General features: G+C 36.4%; 1 protein-coding gene across 3 annotated transcripts; it reads left to right on the plus strand.

Annotated features, from left to right (window-relative positions):
• The first annotated feature begins 1,182 nt into the window (after nt 1–1,182).
• Nucleotides 1,183–13,464, plus strand: mbtd1 (mbt domain containing 1). 3 transcript variants are annotated; one of them, XM_058793756.1, is made up of 18 exons: nt 1,183–1,362; nt 1,452–1,520; nt 2,399–2,600; nt 3,378–3,511; nt 3,602–3,716; nt 3,828–3,910; nt 3,990–4,107; nt 4,201–4,335; nt 4,478–4,566; nt 5,362–5,596; nt 5,709–5,764; nt 5,841–5,945; nt 6,050–6,197; nt 6,295–6,377; nt 6,501–6,735; nt 7,692–7,763; nt 8,242–8,409; nt 10,240–13,464. In XM_058793756.1, the coding sequence occupies exons 1-18, from the start codon at nt 1,342–1,344 to the stop codon at nt 10,356–10,358; spliced, it is 2,187 nt and encodes a 728-aa protein (XP_058649739.1). In that variant the 5' UTR covers nt 1,183–1,341; the 3' UTR covers nt 10,359–13,464. The 3 variants fall into 3 exon arrangements, with proteins under 3 accessions (XP_058649739.1, XP_058649741.1, XP_058649740.1); XM_058793758.1 differs by lacking the exon at nt 8,242–8,409; XM_058793757.1 differs by lacking the exon at nt 1,452–1,520.
• The last annotated feature ends 233 nt before the right edge of the window (nt 13,465–13,697 follow it).

A 13,697-nucleotide genomic window follows, 5' to 3' on the forward strand; every position in this document is an offset into this window, starting at 1 on the left:
TAATGATAGAATAATTCAAAGGTTGTTATAAAATATGCAAGATGTTACGTGAGAGTAATTGAAATAACCTGGAGCTAACGACAATGGCAGAAAACATGGAAATAGATAATATCTCTTCCATTATATTTTAATAAAGGATGGACTAAATGCAATTGTGAGAAGCAGCAAATAATTAAATGAAAATGTAATACTTAATCCATAAATAAGGCAGTCAACTTAATATACAAGATTACTGATTGTTCTTAGTGTTCGAAAGGTTCATCCTGCTTTTGAGTAAAATAAAAGTATGTTAATGTTACGAGGTGTAGTTAGGTTAAGTGAAAACAAGTTTTGTTGTAAATGTGAGGCTATGCATCAATAGCAGACTACTGTAAATAAGTTGTAAATCTATTGTTTGTACCTCTATTGTAAACACACACACACACATATATATATATATATATATATATATACGATAACATAATTAAGTGATTTTCTTAAATATCAGAGGCACTTTTTTCCCTTTTACAATAAATGATTATAGGAAGGATATAGGCTTAACCTTAAGAAAATGTTGACCATCAACCTCAAGGTCTGAATTCAAATCCAATTTAAATCTATTTGTGTCATTTTACAATTTTATAGCAATAATTATATAAATGTCAGAATAAAATTTAGCCTACTAAAACTTTACTAAAATGTAAAAGCATGTTTCTGCCACAATGTGATTGCCACAAATAAATGACTCAAACGTAGGCTAGCTAGAAGGACAGGGAAAATTTATTCCTTTTTAATAAACACAACAAGTTTGGAAAGGTATAAAATGATACATACGGTTTATAAAATCCTATTTTTTATTTTATATATTATTATTGTTATTTATTTTTTTATAATAAGACTACAACAGCTCACCTCACTGAACTATTCAAGACGCTATCCTCATTTGCTAAGCTGGCCACACATCCAGACATTTATCACCCCATCCATCATTTCATCCTGTCATATTCTATTACCAGTTATGACCGTAGATATATTATATTTAATAGTTATAGTCAATAAATCTGCTATGGCACCACAAAGTCGGTATTTATTTGATCTGTAATTATTCACCCTCACTAAAACATTTCCTTTTACCTTATATGGTGTAAAGGTGCAGACCAGGTGAACAGTGATTGGCTAATATCCGTGTCAATCATTCTAGATTCAGGCGCACGCGCACTTGAGCCATGACAATTGTTGATAATCAACTGGAGTTATTTTTTTCCTTTAGAGTAAAATAATTTCAAGCCAGGCCCTTTCCCCCAGGGGGGCCCTTGGACCATACCACAACGAACATAAGATACCGACTTGCATGAAGGGCTAATGGAAAATCCAAGGGATATGGTAAGAAAGAGTTTATTTGAGCCCGCTTCCTTGATTTAGCGCAGTTAGCGGCTAGCAGTGTTAGCCGTCCTCTTTGTTTTGGTTGTCAGAAACAGATCCTGCTCGTCACACAAACTACAACATTTACCTCGTTCAAATCACTCGTAATACTCTCTACGGTATGTAACAGCTTATTCAAACTTACTGTCTCATTAAATGGTGCAATTACAACTGATAATGTATGTGTTTTGTGTGGGTAAAATATACCCGCAGGCCCATGTATGTGTAAATGTTTGTGTTTATGGTTGTGTCTCAAAATATAGTTAGTAGACAGTATTTCTGGGGATCATAAACGCGTTAAGCACGTTTTCATTAAACGTCCTGTCTATGTAGAAAGCTCTCTAGGTTTTGAGGCACACCAAAAATGTATGTTTGTGTTATGATATGACCTTAAAATCACTTTATGGTGGGATATAAAATGTGTAGATTTGTAGTAAAATGGTATTTTAGCAGGTGGTTATGGAAATGGCATGCGTTCCGATGAAGAAAAGGGTCTGAAATTAATTCTGAAATCAGGTTACAGTGGTTTGAACAAATCCGTGTCTGTTGCACCGTTCTAGTGCTTAAATAGTGAAAAACATAAATATGTAGAATTGGAAAATACAGCAGATGCCATATGGAAATATTAAATGAGTCTCCTGTCTTGAAATGTGCTGTGGGGATATTGGGTGCTGATGATGTTGACCCTTTTTACATTATAATTTGCTTTTTGTGACCCATGAGAACCTTCAGTTTCATTCATGTGATTCGGTCTGCTTCCTAATTCCCAGCTCATTAAAGCATTGATGAACTAATATAAAGATTATGGTTATCACTGACTGTAATATTAATCAGGCTGTATTATGTCAAAGGTAATCATTTATTGAAGTATTAGTGGTATATAAGTGAGCCTTAATCCTTGTCTTTCTTTGCTCTTCCATTAATTTGACGTTCTTTCTACTCTCTCTCTTTTTTTTTTTTTCTCCACATTTTTCACTCCTCTCGCCTCGTCGCGTAGGCTGAGCACACTCCCCGCTCAGAGCGGAAGAGAAGAGATTCGTTCGGGATGTTTGACGGGTATGACAGCTGCAGTGAAGACAGCAGTAGCAGCTCCAGCTCAGAGGACAGTGAGGATGAAGTCCCCAGCATCCCCGCCAGCCTGCCAATCATCAAAAACAACGGCCAGGTGTACACCTATCCTGATGGAAAAGCAGGAATGGGTTAGTAATTTGCATATATAGTGGGGTCCAAAAATCTTGAGTACACAAAATTTTTTTGTTTTCATTTAACCCTGGAAATAAATAGAAGGTATTATATTTTCAGGTCAACTTTCTGTTTATGGAAATTGTTCATGGTTACAATATAATTTCTGATTTCTAAAATTGTGTAAAATTGACTACCTAACCAAAAATAAAAACCTATCTAACAAAAAAGAATTATGGTTTGCATTTGCACAAATACGTTCAAAATGGCGATGTTACGTGATCTCAGAGAGAGTCAAAACCACATTTATTGATTGAATTTTGTGATTAAATCGCAAGTATTTGAAAGCTGAGACTGTTTGATTTTAAAGGTAACAAAGCACAAAGCTTATTGAGATTATTGAATGGCAGGTTCACTACACTTAATGTTTAGTGAAGTTCACACATCAACGGAAAACAGCCTAGACTAAAATATTGATCTTGAGATTTGGAAATCCATATCCGTATTGAGTAATGAGAAATCAATATTGTTAATCAAACACTAGGGTCCACACAGCTTATATGTTTACCTGTTGTTGTTTAACCACATTGTGTGCACAAAATATTCACAAACACAGTCAAAACGTGCAATTGGAAAAATGCTAATTAAACGTCACCGTTTCAGACAATTAATTTAGACCTCCAGAACAGGCCGGTTTCAGACGATTTTGGCTGAAATTTCAGTGCATCACTAGTTCAATAGTGTGAATATCCGTCAAATCAATTTATTTATTTATTTTTTTCTTCTTGATGCAGCAACCTGTGAGATGTGTGGTATGGTTGGTGTACGAGATGCTTTCTACTCTAAAACAAAGAGATTCTGCAGTGTATCCTGCTCTAGAAGCTATTCCTCCAATTCTAAAAAGGCCAGTATACTGGCAAGACTTCAGGTAACTACTCATGGACTTAAGAAGCACTCCTAATCAAAACACTACCTGTATGGTTGTTCATTGAATATATTCTTCTTGTGTCCCATCAAGGGTAAACCACCTACGAAAAAGGCAAAAGTCTTACAGAAACAGCCATTAATGGCAAAGTTGGCAGCTTACGCACAGTATCAAGCAAATCAACAGAACCAAGCAAAATCAAAATCAGGTGAATATCCAGGTTTAAAGTCTTATGTAATTGTATTGCTAATTGATTAATAATCTGTTGTCGCAGTTGCATCACTTAACCACAGCGTCATTTGTTCTTTTGCTCATGTAGTGGTTCCTGTTGAAGGCTTTGACTGGGGCCAGTACATTTGTAGCAATAATCTTGTTGGGGCACCAGTCAGTTGTTTCAAACATGTGAGTACAGGTAGAGATTGGCAGAACATTATATTTTTTGTTTAATATTTTGACTGTTTGTAACTTGATCACTCTTCAGGTGCCCATGGGTATGTGCTGGGGTGACATAGCAGAGGGAGTGAGGGTGGAGGTCCTCAATTCTGACACAAACCTCTCCACAAAAGTTTACTGGGTAGCAGGGATTGTCAAACTGGCAGGTAATGACTGCCAAGGTTTTTTCTGTTGAGAATCTTTCAAGTATTATAACTGGAAAAGGTATGATACATTATTTATTTTTGATAATTTCTCAGGTTTTAAAGCTCTTCTGCGCTATGAGGGTTTTGATAACGACTCAAGCAAAGACTTCTGGCGTAATCTGTGTATCCCAGAGGTCCACCCTGTTGGATGGTGTGCTTCTAGTGGAAAGCCACTGGTGCCTCCGAAATGTATGTAAAACATTTAGCCATTCTTAACTATGTAATTAGCTGGATTCTTTGCAGTTAAGGTAGTGTGAAGTTGCCATTGCTGAATAGAAGTAATAATAATTTTTAAAATATATTTGTTTATATATATAATTTGTTTTCATAGCCATCCACCATAAGTATTCTAACTGGAAAGCGTTTCTTGTGAAACGACTCACTGGAGCCAAAACACTTCCACCAGATTTCGCCACAAAGGTAACACAACTCAACACAACACACTCTATCCCTGCAGTGATCATGAAACTCTTCTTCAGTAGAGAGAGACTCTGGAAAAACCAGTACAGCAAGATCTTCCTGATATGAAGATCACAAAAAGTTCAGGTGTCAGACTGCTTTATTGTAACACAAGAAGCAGACATCAACAACCATGTTTACTTGCACATCATTGTCTGTCACTGAGACAAAGTGCAATAAATATAAAAAAAAAAAAAATTGTGTATATATTTTTGTTTTTGTTTCTTCCGCTGCTGTTTTATTTTTGTGTTTGCCTTTTTGAAAGTGGCACCCAGAATTTGCTGCCACTTTTATTTGTATATAAAGGTATAATGAATTAAATAATTAATATTCAGTTAGTTTAAAAAAAAAATTAATTAATACTTTGGTTCAGCAGGGATGCATTAAATTGATCAAAATTGATTTTATTGAATTTTTAAAAAAGTATCAGTTTCTACAAAATATTCATCTTCTACAAAAAGTGTCTACAAATAAATATTATAATAATAAATAATAGTTTCTTGAGCACCAAATTAGCATATTGGAGTGATTTCTGAAGGATCATGTGACACTGAAAACTAGTAATTCATTTTAAAACTATATTTTAAAAAATGTGAAACAATATTACTGTTTTTATGTAATCAATTAAATGAAGCCTTGGTGAGCATAAGAAGCTTCATTTAAAAGCATTAAAAACGGTACAAACCCCAGCCTTTGAATCGTAGTGTACAAGTCTCCATCTGTGAGTAAAAACGATGTTTAAATGTTTAACTGAAGGTTCAGGAGAACATGCAGTACCCGTTTAAGAAACTGATGCGTGTGGAAGTTGTGGATAAGACCCACCTGTGTCGAACTCGCGTGGCCCTGGTGGAACAGGTGATTGGTGGACGTTTGCGCCTGGTGTATGAGGAGAGCCAGGACGGCACCGATGACTTCTGGTGTCACATGTACAGCCCACTCATCCACTCCATTGGCTGGTCACGTAGCATTGGACACCGTTTCAAAAGATCTGGTCAGTGAATGGTTTTCGATAGACCTTTTCAAATTTGATTCCGCAAAAAATAACATTTGATGAAGTTGTTGTGGCTTATGGATCTAAATGTGTCTAATATTGCCCTCTGCAGAGGTGTCAAAGAAAATGGAGGGCCAGATGGATGCTCCCTCACCGTTGTTTCTTAAGGTATATTTGTAATTTCTTTTTTAAATTCAACTATGTGTCTACAGTTACATTCATGTGTCATCTTTTGAACCCATAGATTAAGGATGTGGATCAGAGTGGGGAATGGTTTAAAGATGGAATGAAGTTAGAGGCAATAGACCCTCTAAATCTCTCTGCTATATGTGTTGCTACTGTAAGAAAGGTAAAATGGCATTTTGTCATTTATCTCTGTAGGACTCAAACATTGAGTTGGGCGAAAAAATCACAAGGAAGTATTTTTAACTTGGAATTGATGATCTCTCTCAGGTGTTGGCAGACGGGTTCCTAATGATCGGGATTGATGGTTCTGAGGCTGCTGATGGGTCAGACTGGTTCTGCTACCATTCAACCTCTCCTTCCATCTTCCCAGTCGGCTTCTGTGAAATCAACAACATTGAGCTCACACCCCCAAGAGGTGCTTTTCCTCTCTCTTCTGCAGTGTGATCTGATCTGACTGCGTCACTGAATGAAATTTGGCCATTTTTGCTAATGAATCTGAAACTGCTCCACAGGGTATACCAAACTCCCTTTTAAATGGTTTGACTACCTCAGAGAAATGGGTTCAATTGCAGCCCCTGTGAAGCTCTTTAACAAAGTAAGTTTTCATGCATAGACTGTGAGGATTTTTTTTTTTTGTCTAATTATGCATTGTGTTTTGTCTTTAAATTACACATTGGGGTGCATGCATTAACTAACTTGTGTTCTCTCTTGCTCTCAGGAAGTACCGAATCACGGCTTCCGTGTAGGGATGAAGCTGGAGGCAGTGGACCTGATGGAGCCGCGTCTGGTGTGTGTCGCCACAGTGACCAGGATCGTCCACAGACTCCTGCGCATTCATTTTGACGGCTGGGAGGATGAGTACGATCAGTGGGTGGACTGTGAGTCTCCAGATCTCTACCCTGTAGGCTGGTGCCAACTGACTGGCTATCAGCTGCAGCCGCCTGCCACGCAGAGTGAGTGAACAGTCCAGAAGATTCTGATTCTAGAAGGTTCAAATTGTTTCTTAGCAACACTTTTTATTCTCCCATGAAGTCTTCATAGTCTTCTGAACTTTTAATTTCTTATTAGTTCTTTTGTTTTTAATTTAGTTTTACACACATATTTTCTACTCTGTCTGACCCTTAGATTTAAACCCTTTGATACTGTAAATGTAAATCTATACGTAAATGACTTCTGTTATTGACTGACCTCTGTATACCAGCATAGACATGTCAGGATGGCAGAGCTACTGAATACGGAGTAAACTTGGGGCCCATCATATTATTATTATTTTTTATCCGAGTTATGTAAAATGTATAATTACTGCATTACCAAACCTTTCTTTTTGTCAGATCCAATCAATCAAGTGTCCTTTAACAGTGCACATAAAGGATAGCATGACTTATGTACTATGCAAAGTATAAATAAGATTAGACTAATCATTTTGATTATATCTATAATTTATTATTTAATATTGATTAGTATAATATTTGGAATGATAACATCTGTTAATTTAAAAAAAAGTAATTGTGTTTTTTTTTTTTTTTTAAGTTCAGAGCAAATAAAAATCCTGCTGTTCTTTTTTTTTTTTTTTGTAAACTATAATGTATTAAAGGGATAGAATTTTCATTTTTGGGTGAACTGTTATTTAATTACTCGCCCTCATGTCGTTCCAAACCTGTAAGACCTTCGTTCATCTTCGGAACACAAATTAATACATTTTTGATGAAATCTGAAAGTTTTTGGACCCTCCATAGACAGAAAGGGTCCTACCACATTCAAGGCACAGAAAGCTCTCGGATTTCATCAAAAATATCTTCATTTGTGTTCCAAAGATGAACAAAGGTTTTTCGGAACGACGTGGGATTTTTCATTTTTGGGTGAACTATCCCTTTAATGATTAATAACAGCTTGCCCCTTTCATTCTCAGCCACAAGAGAAGCACCGCCAAATGTCTCGAAACAGAAAAAGAAGACTGCACAGTATAAAGGACAAAAGAAAAGTGAGTGCAATCTTTTCAATCTGTCATTTTCTCTCTCCGAACACCGAACACTGATTTTGGGTGCAAAATTGGTCCAGGAGCCGTTTCTTCTGGGTTTTCCTCAGCTTTGGGTCTGGTCTGGTTCTGCTTGATAGTCAGTAGCAGTTGTCACGAATCAGTGGGGTCACGGATAATTACAGACAACTGTAGCCATCATCCTTATACCCGGGTGAGAAAGAGTGGCACGCTGCCTCAGGGTGACAGAATCTGAGCAAATTTTTGGTAGGGATTTGCAGTCATCATGTTGGGTTCCACATTGTCTTTTCTCAGGGCTTCAGTCTCTGAACACAATCACCCTTATGTCACGTAGAAATCAAATTAAGGTTCAGATCTGAGTTGAAATTTGGGCTCAGCCGGAGGAAGGCCCGCAGTGTTGTGGAGCTCGGTAGCCTGGGTAACCTCAGTAACATCGGTAACCTCAGTCTGGCTTGGTGTTTAGAGAGGAAGATTCCAGTTGGGAGGAGGCCGATCGGTTTGGGTGGGCCTCTGAGGAGGAGGAGCTTCTCGGGTGATGAAGAGCAGACTCCGCCCCATTACCTGTCCCACTTCTCTGGGTCCGGGCGACCTCCCACCTCAGGTGTAGAGCATGATCGCTCTCTCAACTCAGGTAACTCAATTCTCCATCACTCAGGGAGAGGGCGCCACAGAGCTCATTCCTGTAGAACTTTTCAGGTCGGCCGGCGTGAAGAGTTGCACGTCATCAGGTGTCTGAGTAATTTGTGCAGCATACACCATTAACAACAGCTGCATGATAAAGAAGGGTAGTTTTATGTTTGACTCAGAAGAATTGTCTTTGTGGTCAGTTTCATCCCACACCCGACATTATCATTCACTTTAGGGTGGTGTGAATTCATAGTTTTTGGATGTTAAAGGAATAGGTTACCAAAAATACTGTCACTTGTCCTCATGTTCTTTAAAACCTGTATGACTTTCTTTGGAACACAAAAAGAGATAATATTTTAAATAATATTTTAGTTACTTTTTTCCATTTAACACAACAAAATGATACTGGTGCTGTCAAGCTCCAAACAGTCCTTTAAAAAAAAAAAAAAAATCCATTAAATTAAAATGATCATAAAAGTAGTTATGACTCATGCACAATATTCCATATATATATATATATATATATATATATATATATATATATATATAATATATACATACGCGCACACACACGTCTGGTTTGCTATCCTTGTGGGGACTCTCCATAGGCGTAATGCTTTTTCTGCTGTACAGACCGTATATTCTATTGCCCTCCGCCTAAACCTACCCCTTACACAGAATGAAGTTTTTTGAAAATCTAAAAATGCAGAATGTTTCCTGTGATTTATTAGCTTGTTTACCCGTGGGTCCCCACCATGACACGAGTCCCCATGAGTCTGTGTGTATTCAGGTTTAAGTCCCCACCTGAATAGAAAAACAGGTACACACACACTTGTGGTTTACGGGGACTTTCCATAGGCATAATGGATTTTATACTGTACAAACTGTATTTTCTATTTCCCTACACCTAAACCTACCCCTTACAGTAAACTACTGGCAATTTTTGAATTTCAAAAAACATCGTTTTTGTTTTTTTTAAGCATTTTGTTTCACAGGGACGCAGGAAGTGTCCTCATAAACCATGTTTACGTTGTTGTACCCATGTCATTATACACATTTGTGTCCTCATAAACCATATATACCAGTACACACACACACACATACATTTATATGCATGTATGTAGTGTCATGATTCAGTGAGGTTACGATTAAACTGTTATATTTGTAATAAAATAAAAACGTGTACAAGAAGCACCAACAAGCACATGTTAAATGGTTATGGAATTGTTACCAGATATGTGCTCCAACATTGCAGATCTTTTGAATCGTATGGGTTTTCTGTTTGATGTGTTCGGTCCAAACAAAAAGCTCAAATTAAAAATAAAAATTCTTCAATATGAGTCTTTTGTAGAAAAAGAAAGCCCTTCCATAACATATATATTATAGAATAGCTATCCATTCTACAGCTGTAGGTTGCTCTGATCATTTTCTATATTTCAAGTCTTTTGAAGCCATACAGGATGACATGAGGGTATGTAAATGATAACATTTTTATTTTTGATTGAGCTGTTCTTTTAAATATTACAGGTAAGTTTATGAGCCTACTAAAATACTTAAACCTTGCGTATCGCTGCCTGGTTGATTTCATTACGGGAATGCTACGACATGCTTTGGGCACCTAATTTTGAAAACGTAAAAATGGAAAAGGTTGGTTTCTGTTGGTTATTGCAAAAGTCTCTTTTTAGTTTAAGTGTAGTGATACTTCTCCTTTCCACCCACACTTCTTTATATCCGAGTGTGAAAATTTTTCCATTTACTGTTGCATTTAGTTGTCCTCTTTTACCAGTGTGTTTCATTTTATGGATTGGTGCTCTTGTCTCATTTTGTTTTCCAGAGGCCTCACTGCAGTTGAAAGAAGAGACTCCTGAGGTGGACGAGTTCACCTTCTCGCAGGGCATCTCAGACCAGGAGAGCAACGGCTCAGGCAGTTACTACATCAGACAGGAGCCCTGAGCAGCATCAGCCATCACAGAGCCTCACCTCACTGCCAACAGCACTGGAAAAATCCCACTCGGAGCGATGCACACGAGGCCTGGAAGAAGACACAGTGACTTCCCCTCACACCAGGTCTCTTTTTTTTTTTTTTTTTTTTTTCTTTTCAGGTTTGAAAAGCTTGAAGAAAGGACTTCTCAGTCATTGATCCGTGAGAGAAAGGTGTGTATAAGAGGGGATTTTTTTAAAAATGGGGATTCTGTTTTTTGTCCTGACTTTTCATTGAAACAATTTGCCCGATGGACTTTTTCTCCTCAGTGTTCATTGTACTTGAAGTTTTCTTCACTTTTATTTCTGTCTTTAGTTCCCCTTTTGGTGAGAAGAAAAAAAAAAAAAGTTTTGGGGGGTAAGATTTCAGTACCTTGTGTGTTTCTCGCTGTTTCATTTGTTCTGGATGGGTGTGCATTTGGTAAGAGTAGTAAAAATCTATATTGAGACAGTATATTCATATATGTATGACATTCATATTAAACACACATATATAAATATTTAAACGTATAAATATAGTAGTGGAATGAGGGAGGATGGTATTAAAATCAAACCTTACTGGTATGAAGAGTAGACTAATGGAAAACACTCACAATTTGCACTACAGGGATAAAAATATATGTTTTGGCCTGTAAAACGATAGTAAAAACCTGCAGCTTTATTGTATTATGTGATTTAACAAACATAATTATAGAAGTGGGATGTGCTCAAGTCAAAGTGAATATTGTGATATGCAAAAAAAAAAAAAAAACTACAAAAATAGTTATTTGACGCCGATGTTTATGGTTTTAATTTGTTCTAAAGAGCCATTTTTATACGGGCGGTCAGTATTTTGTGAGCCGTCGAATAAACCGTAAGCAATCACTGCTACCTGAACACTACCTTCCTGTCATCTTTGATGTTGACGGCACAGCAGAGGATTCTTCTGGTAGACTTTCTAGTAGTATTGCGAGTCTCTGAACAATACAGCGCCAGCTTGTTTGTTTACCAGCCTCTTTGTTCGTGCATCAGCGAGGAATCCCATCACATCCCATGCATTTTTCTTAACTTACATCATTCATTCCAGAAGGAAACCATTTTTACTACCTCTAAAAGAAGGTGATTTTGAAATACACAGGTTGAAGATTCAAGTGGTTCCTTGGCCTCGCTAAGGTTGCAATAGGTAGTTTTCATGCTCCATTTGAAAGGGTATATTCATTATATTTTATGCAAATGGCAACTATCCACACTTGGACACATGGCTTATTTCACTTTAAAAGTCTACACATCATTTATATTTGTATCATAGCATGTTATCGACAGAGTTCTTGAAATGGAAAAGAAAGTTATGCAATAATAATGTCTGTTGTTTTATGATGTCTTACTCTGAAAACTCAAATCACACAGCTCATAAATATATAGGCTAGATACATTCTATAGACTTAAAACAAAATATTCTTACAATATATTGCAAAACTGTGACAATTTTCTAAGAGCTAGACTTGAGCTTTCCCTCTTATAGATCGTTCTGAGTGTAAATAACCTTTATAACATCCTATAGATTCAAGCGATATAACATTTGCATAGTGGTTTATCTTAGTATAACTATAAGCTCTATTCAATACCAGTAAGGTTGTTGGTGAACTCTCAGGAAACGTATCTCATCGACTTCTGCTTTATTTGAAGGTTTGCGGCTATTGCTTCTAAGATCATCCAATTCTGCTTTGTTTCCAATATTTGAAGCTCCTGACAAATGTGACCATGTCGTTGTTTTCCTCTGGTTCATCTTTGCTTGCATTCATCAAATGCTGAGTACATTTTGTAAATGGTCACCCACATGTTGTAGTTAGATCCATGTTAAATTATGGTTTGTTGTATAAAGATCCAATGTATTTTTTTTTCCTTTTTTTTTTTTTTTTTTCTCTCTCTCTCTCTTGTAATTTCACTTTTTTCCTTCATGGGGTTTTTAGCAGATGTTTGTACTGAATCATTATGAATTGGTTTATTTTTTTAGTCATTTCTGGGTTTCTTCAGTAGCTGTTGTGTTGTAAACGTGTAGTTTTCTAAATGTAAGGCACTGTTGTGTATTTAATTTGTAAACGTCAAACTGGGACTTCATGGCTACATTTTACATCAGCAACCACATCGATATTGTCATGTTCATACTTCTTCAATGCTTATTCTTCATGCAAATTTTGCATTGTTTTCAATGTCATTGTTTTTCTTCATAAACCCCATCCATAGCGTCAGGATTTAGGTACACACTGGTTACAATCATGCTTGTCAGCTAAATTTTTTTATTTTTTTTTAATTATTATAATAACAAGACCAAAATCTCAATCATTTGCAATTAAAATATGACTGTTGAGGCAAATTTAGCTGCTACCCTCAAATGAATTTAAGCCCTAACGCACAACTTCACCTTTAAGTACACACTCTCTCGTCAGCAGAATTGATGCCTTATCCTCTGTTATGTTTTTTCTCTACACAAGTAAAGCTATTGAGTCAAACATAGAGAAGCAGAATACAAAATATAAAGAAAAATATGTTGTCCAGTAGAGTGATTATCAGTGCATGCAGCAATGTGAGAATCTTATGAGGGCCAGTGTTGTTCTGGTCTCGATACTAACACGGGTTTTTGTGATGTTCCCTCTGTCCTCAGTAATCACATCATGGTGCTATATATATATATTTGATAACTCATTCATTAGGTCTATTAAAAGAATTAAGTCTGTAATTATAAGTTGGAGAGCTGGTGATTATAACTTCAGATCTGTATTTTGGATACAAGTAGCCGAAATCATTTATAACAATGAAAAAAAAAAATAAAGAACTAACATTGACCCTCATAGTACATAGAGGTGAGGGTGGTGGGTTTGTAACTTTTTTTGATAGAGTCTGTATCTGGTCTTTGCTTTATTTCTGATGACGATAATGATGTGTGCTGTGATATGGGGTTTGATAGCTTATATGTATATAGTTCAACTGTGGGGGAAGCTTTTGTTGGTTGAATTTTGTTAATTTGTTTACAAGCATTTCAAACTGTTTCCGCATGGCTGTGAAAATGTATCTGTTGAAATTGAAAAAAAAAAAAAAGAAATTTTTACACTGAATTAAAAAGGATACTAAACGTTTATCTGTTGACGTTGTTTTCCCTTCTTTGGTACATTTAAAAAATAAATACAAAAATGACAAATTAAACTGCTTTAATTTTTTTTTTTTCAGGTACAGACTATTTAACAGTAGCATTCACGCAAGAAATACTACAGAAATTGAATAACCAAATCTAAAAATAAAATGCTGCACAGTCTTCTGTATGAATTAAATATGCAA

This window comes from Onychostoma macrolepis, chromosome 12 (assembly GCF_012432095.1).
Source record: "Onychostoma macrolepis isolate SWU-2019 chromosome 12, ASM1243209v1, whole genome shotgun sequence".
Lineage (NCBI taxonomy): Eukaryota > Metazoa > Chordata > Actinopteri > Cypriniformes > Cyprinidae > Onychostoma > Onychostoma macrolepis.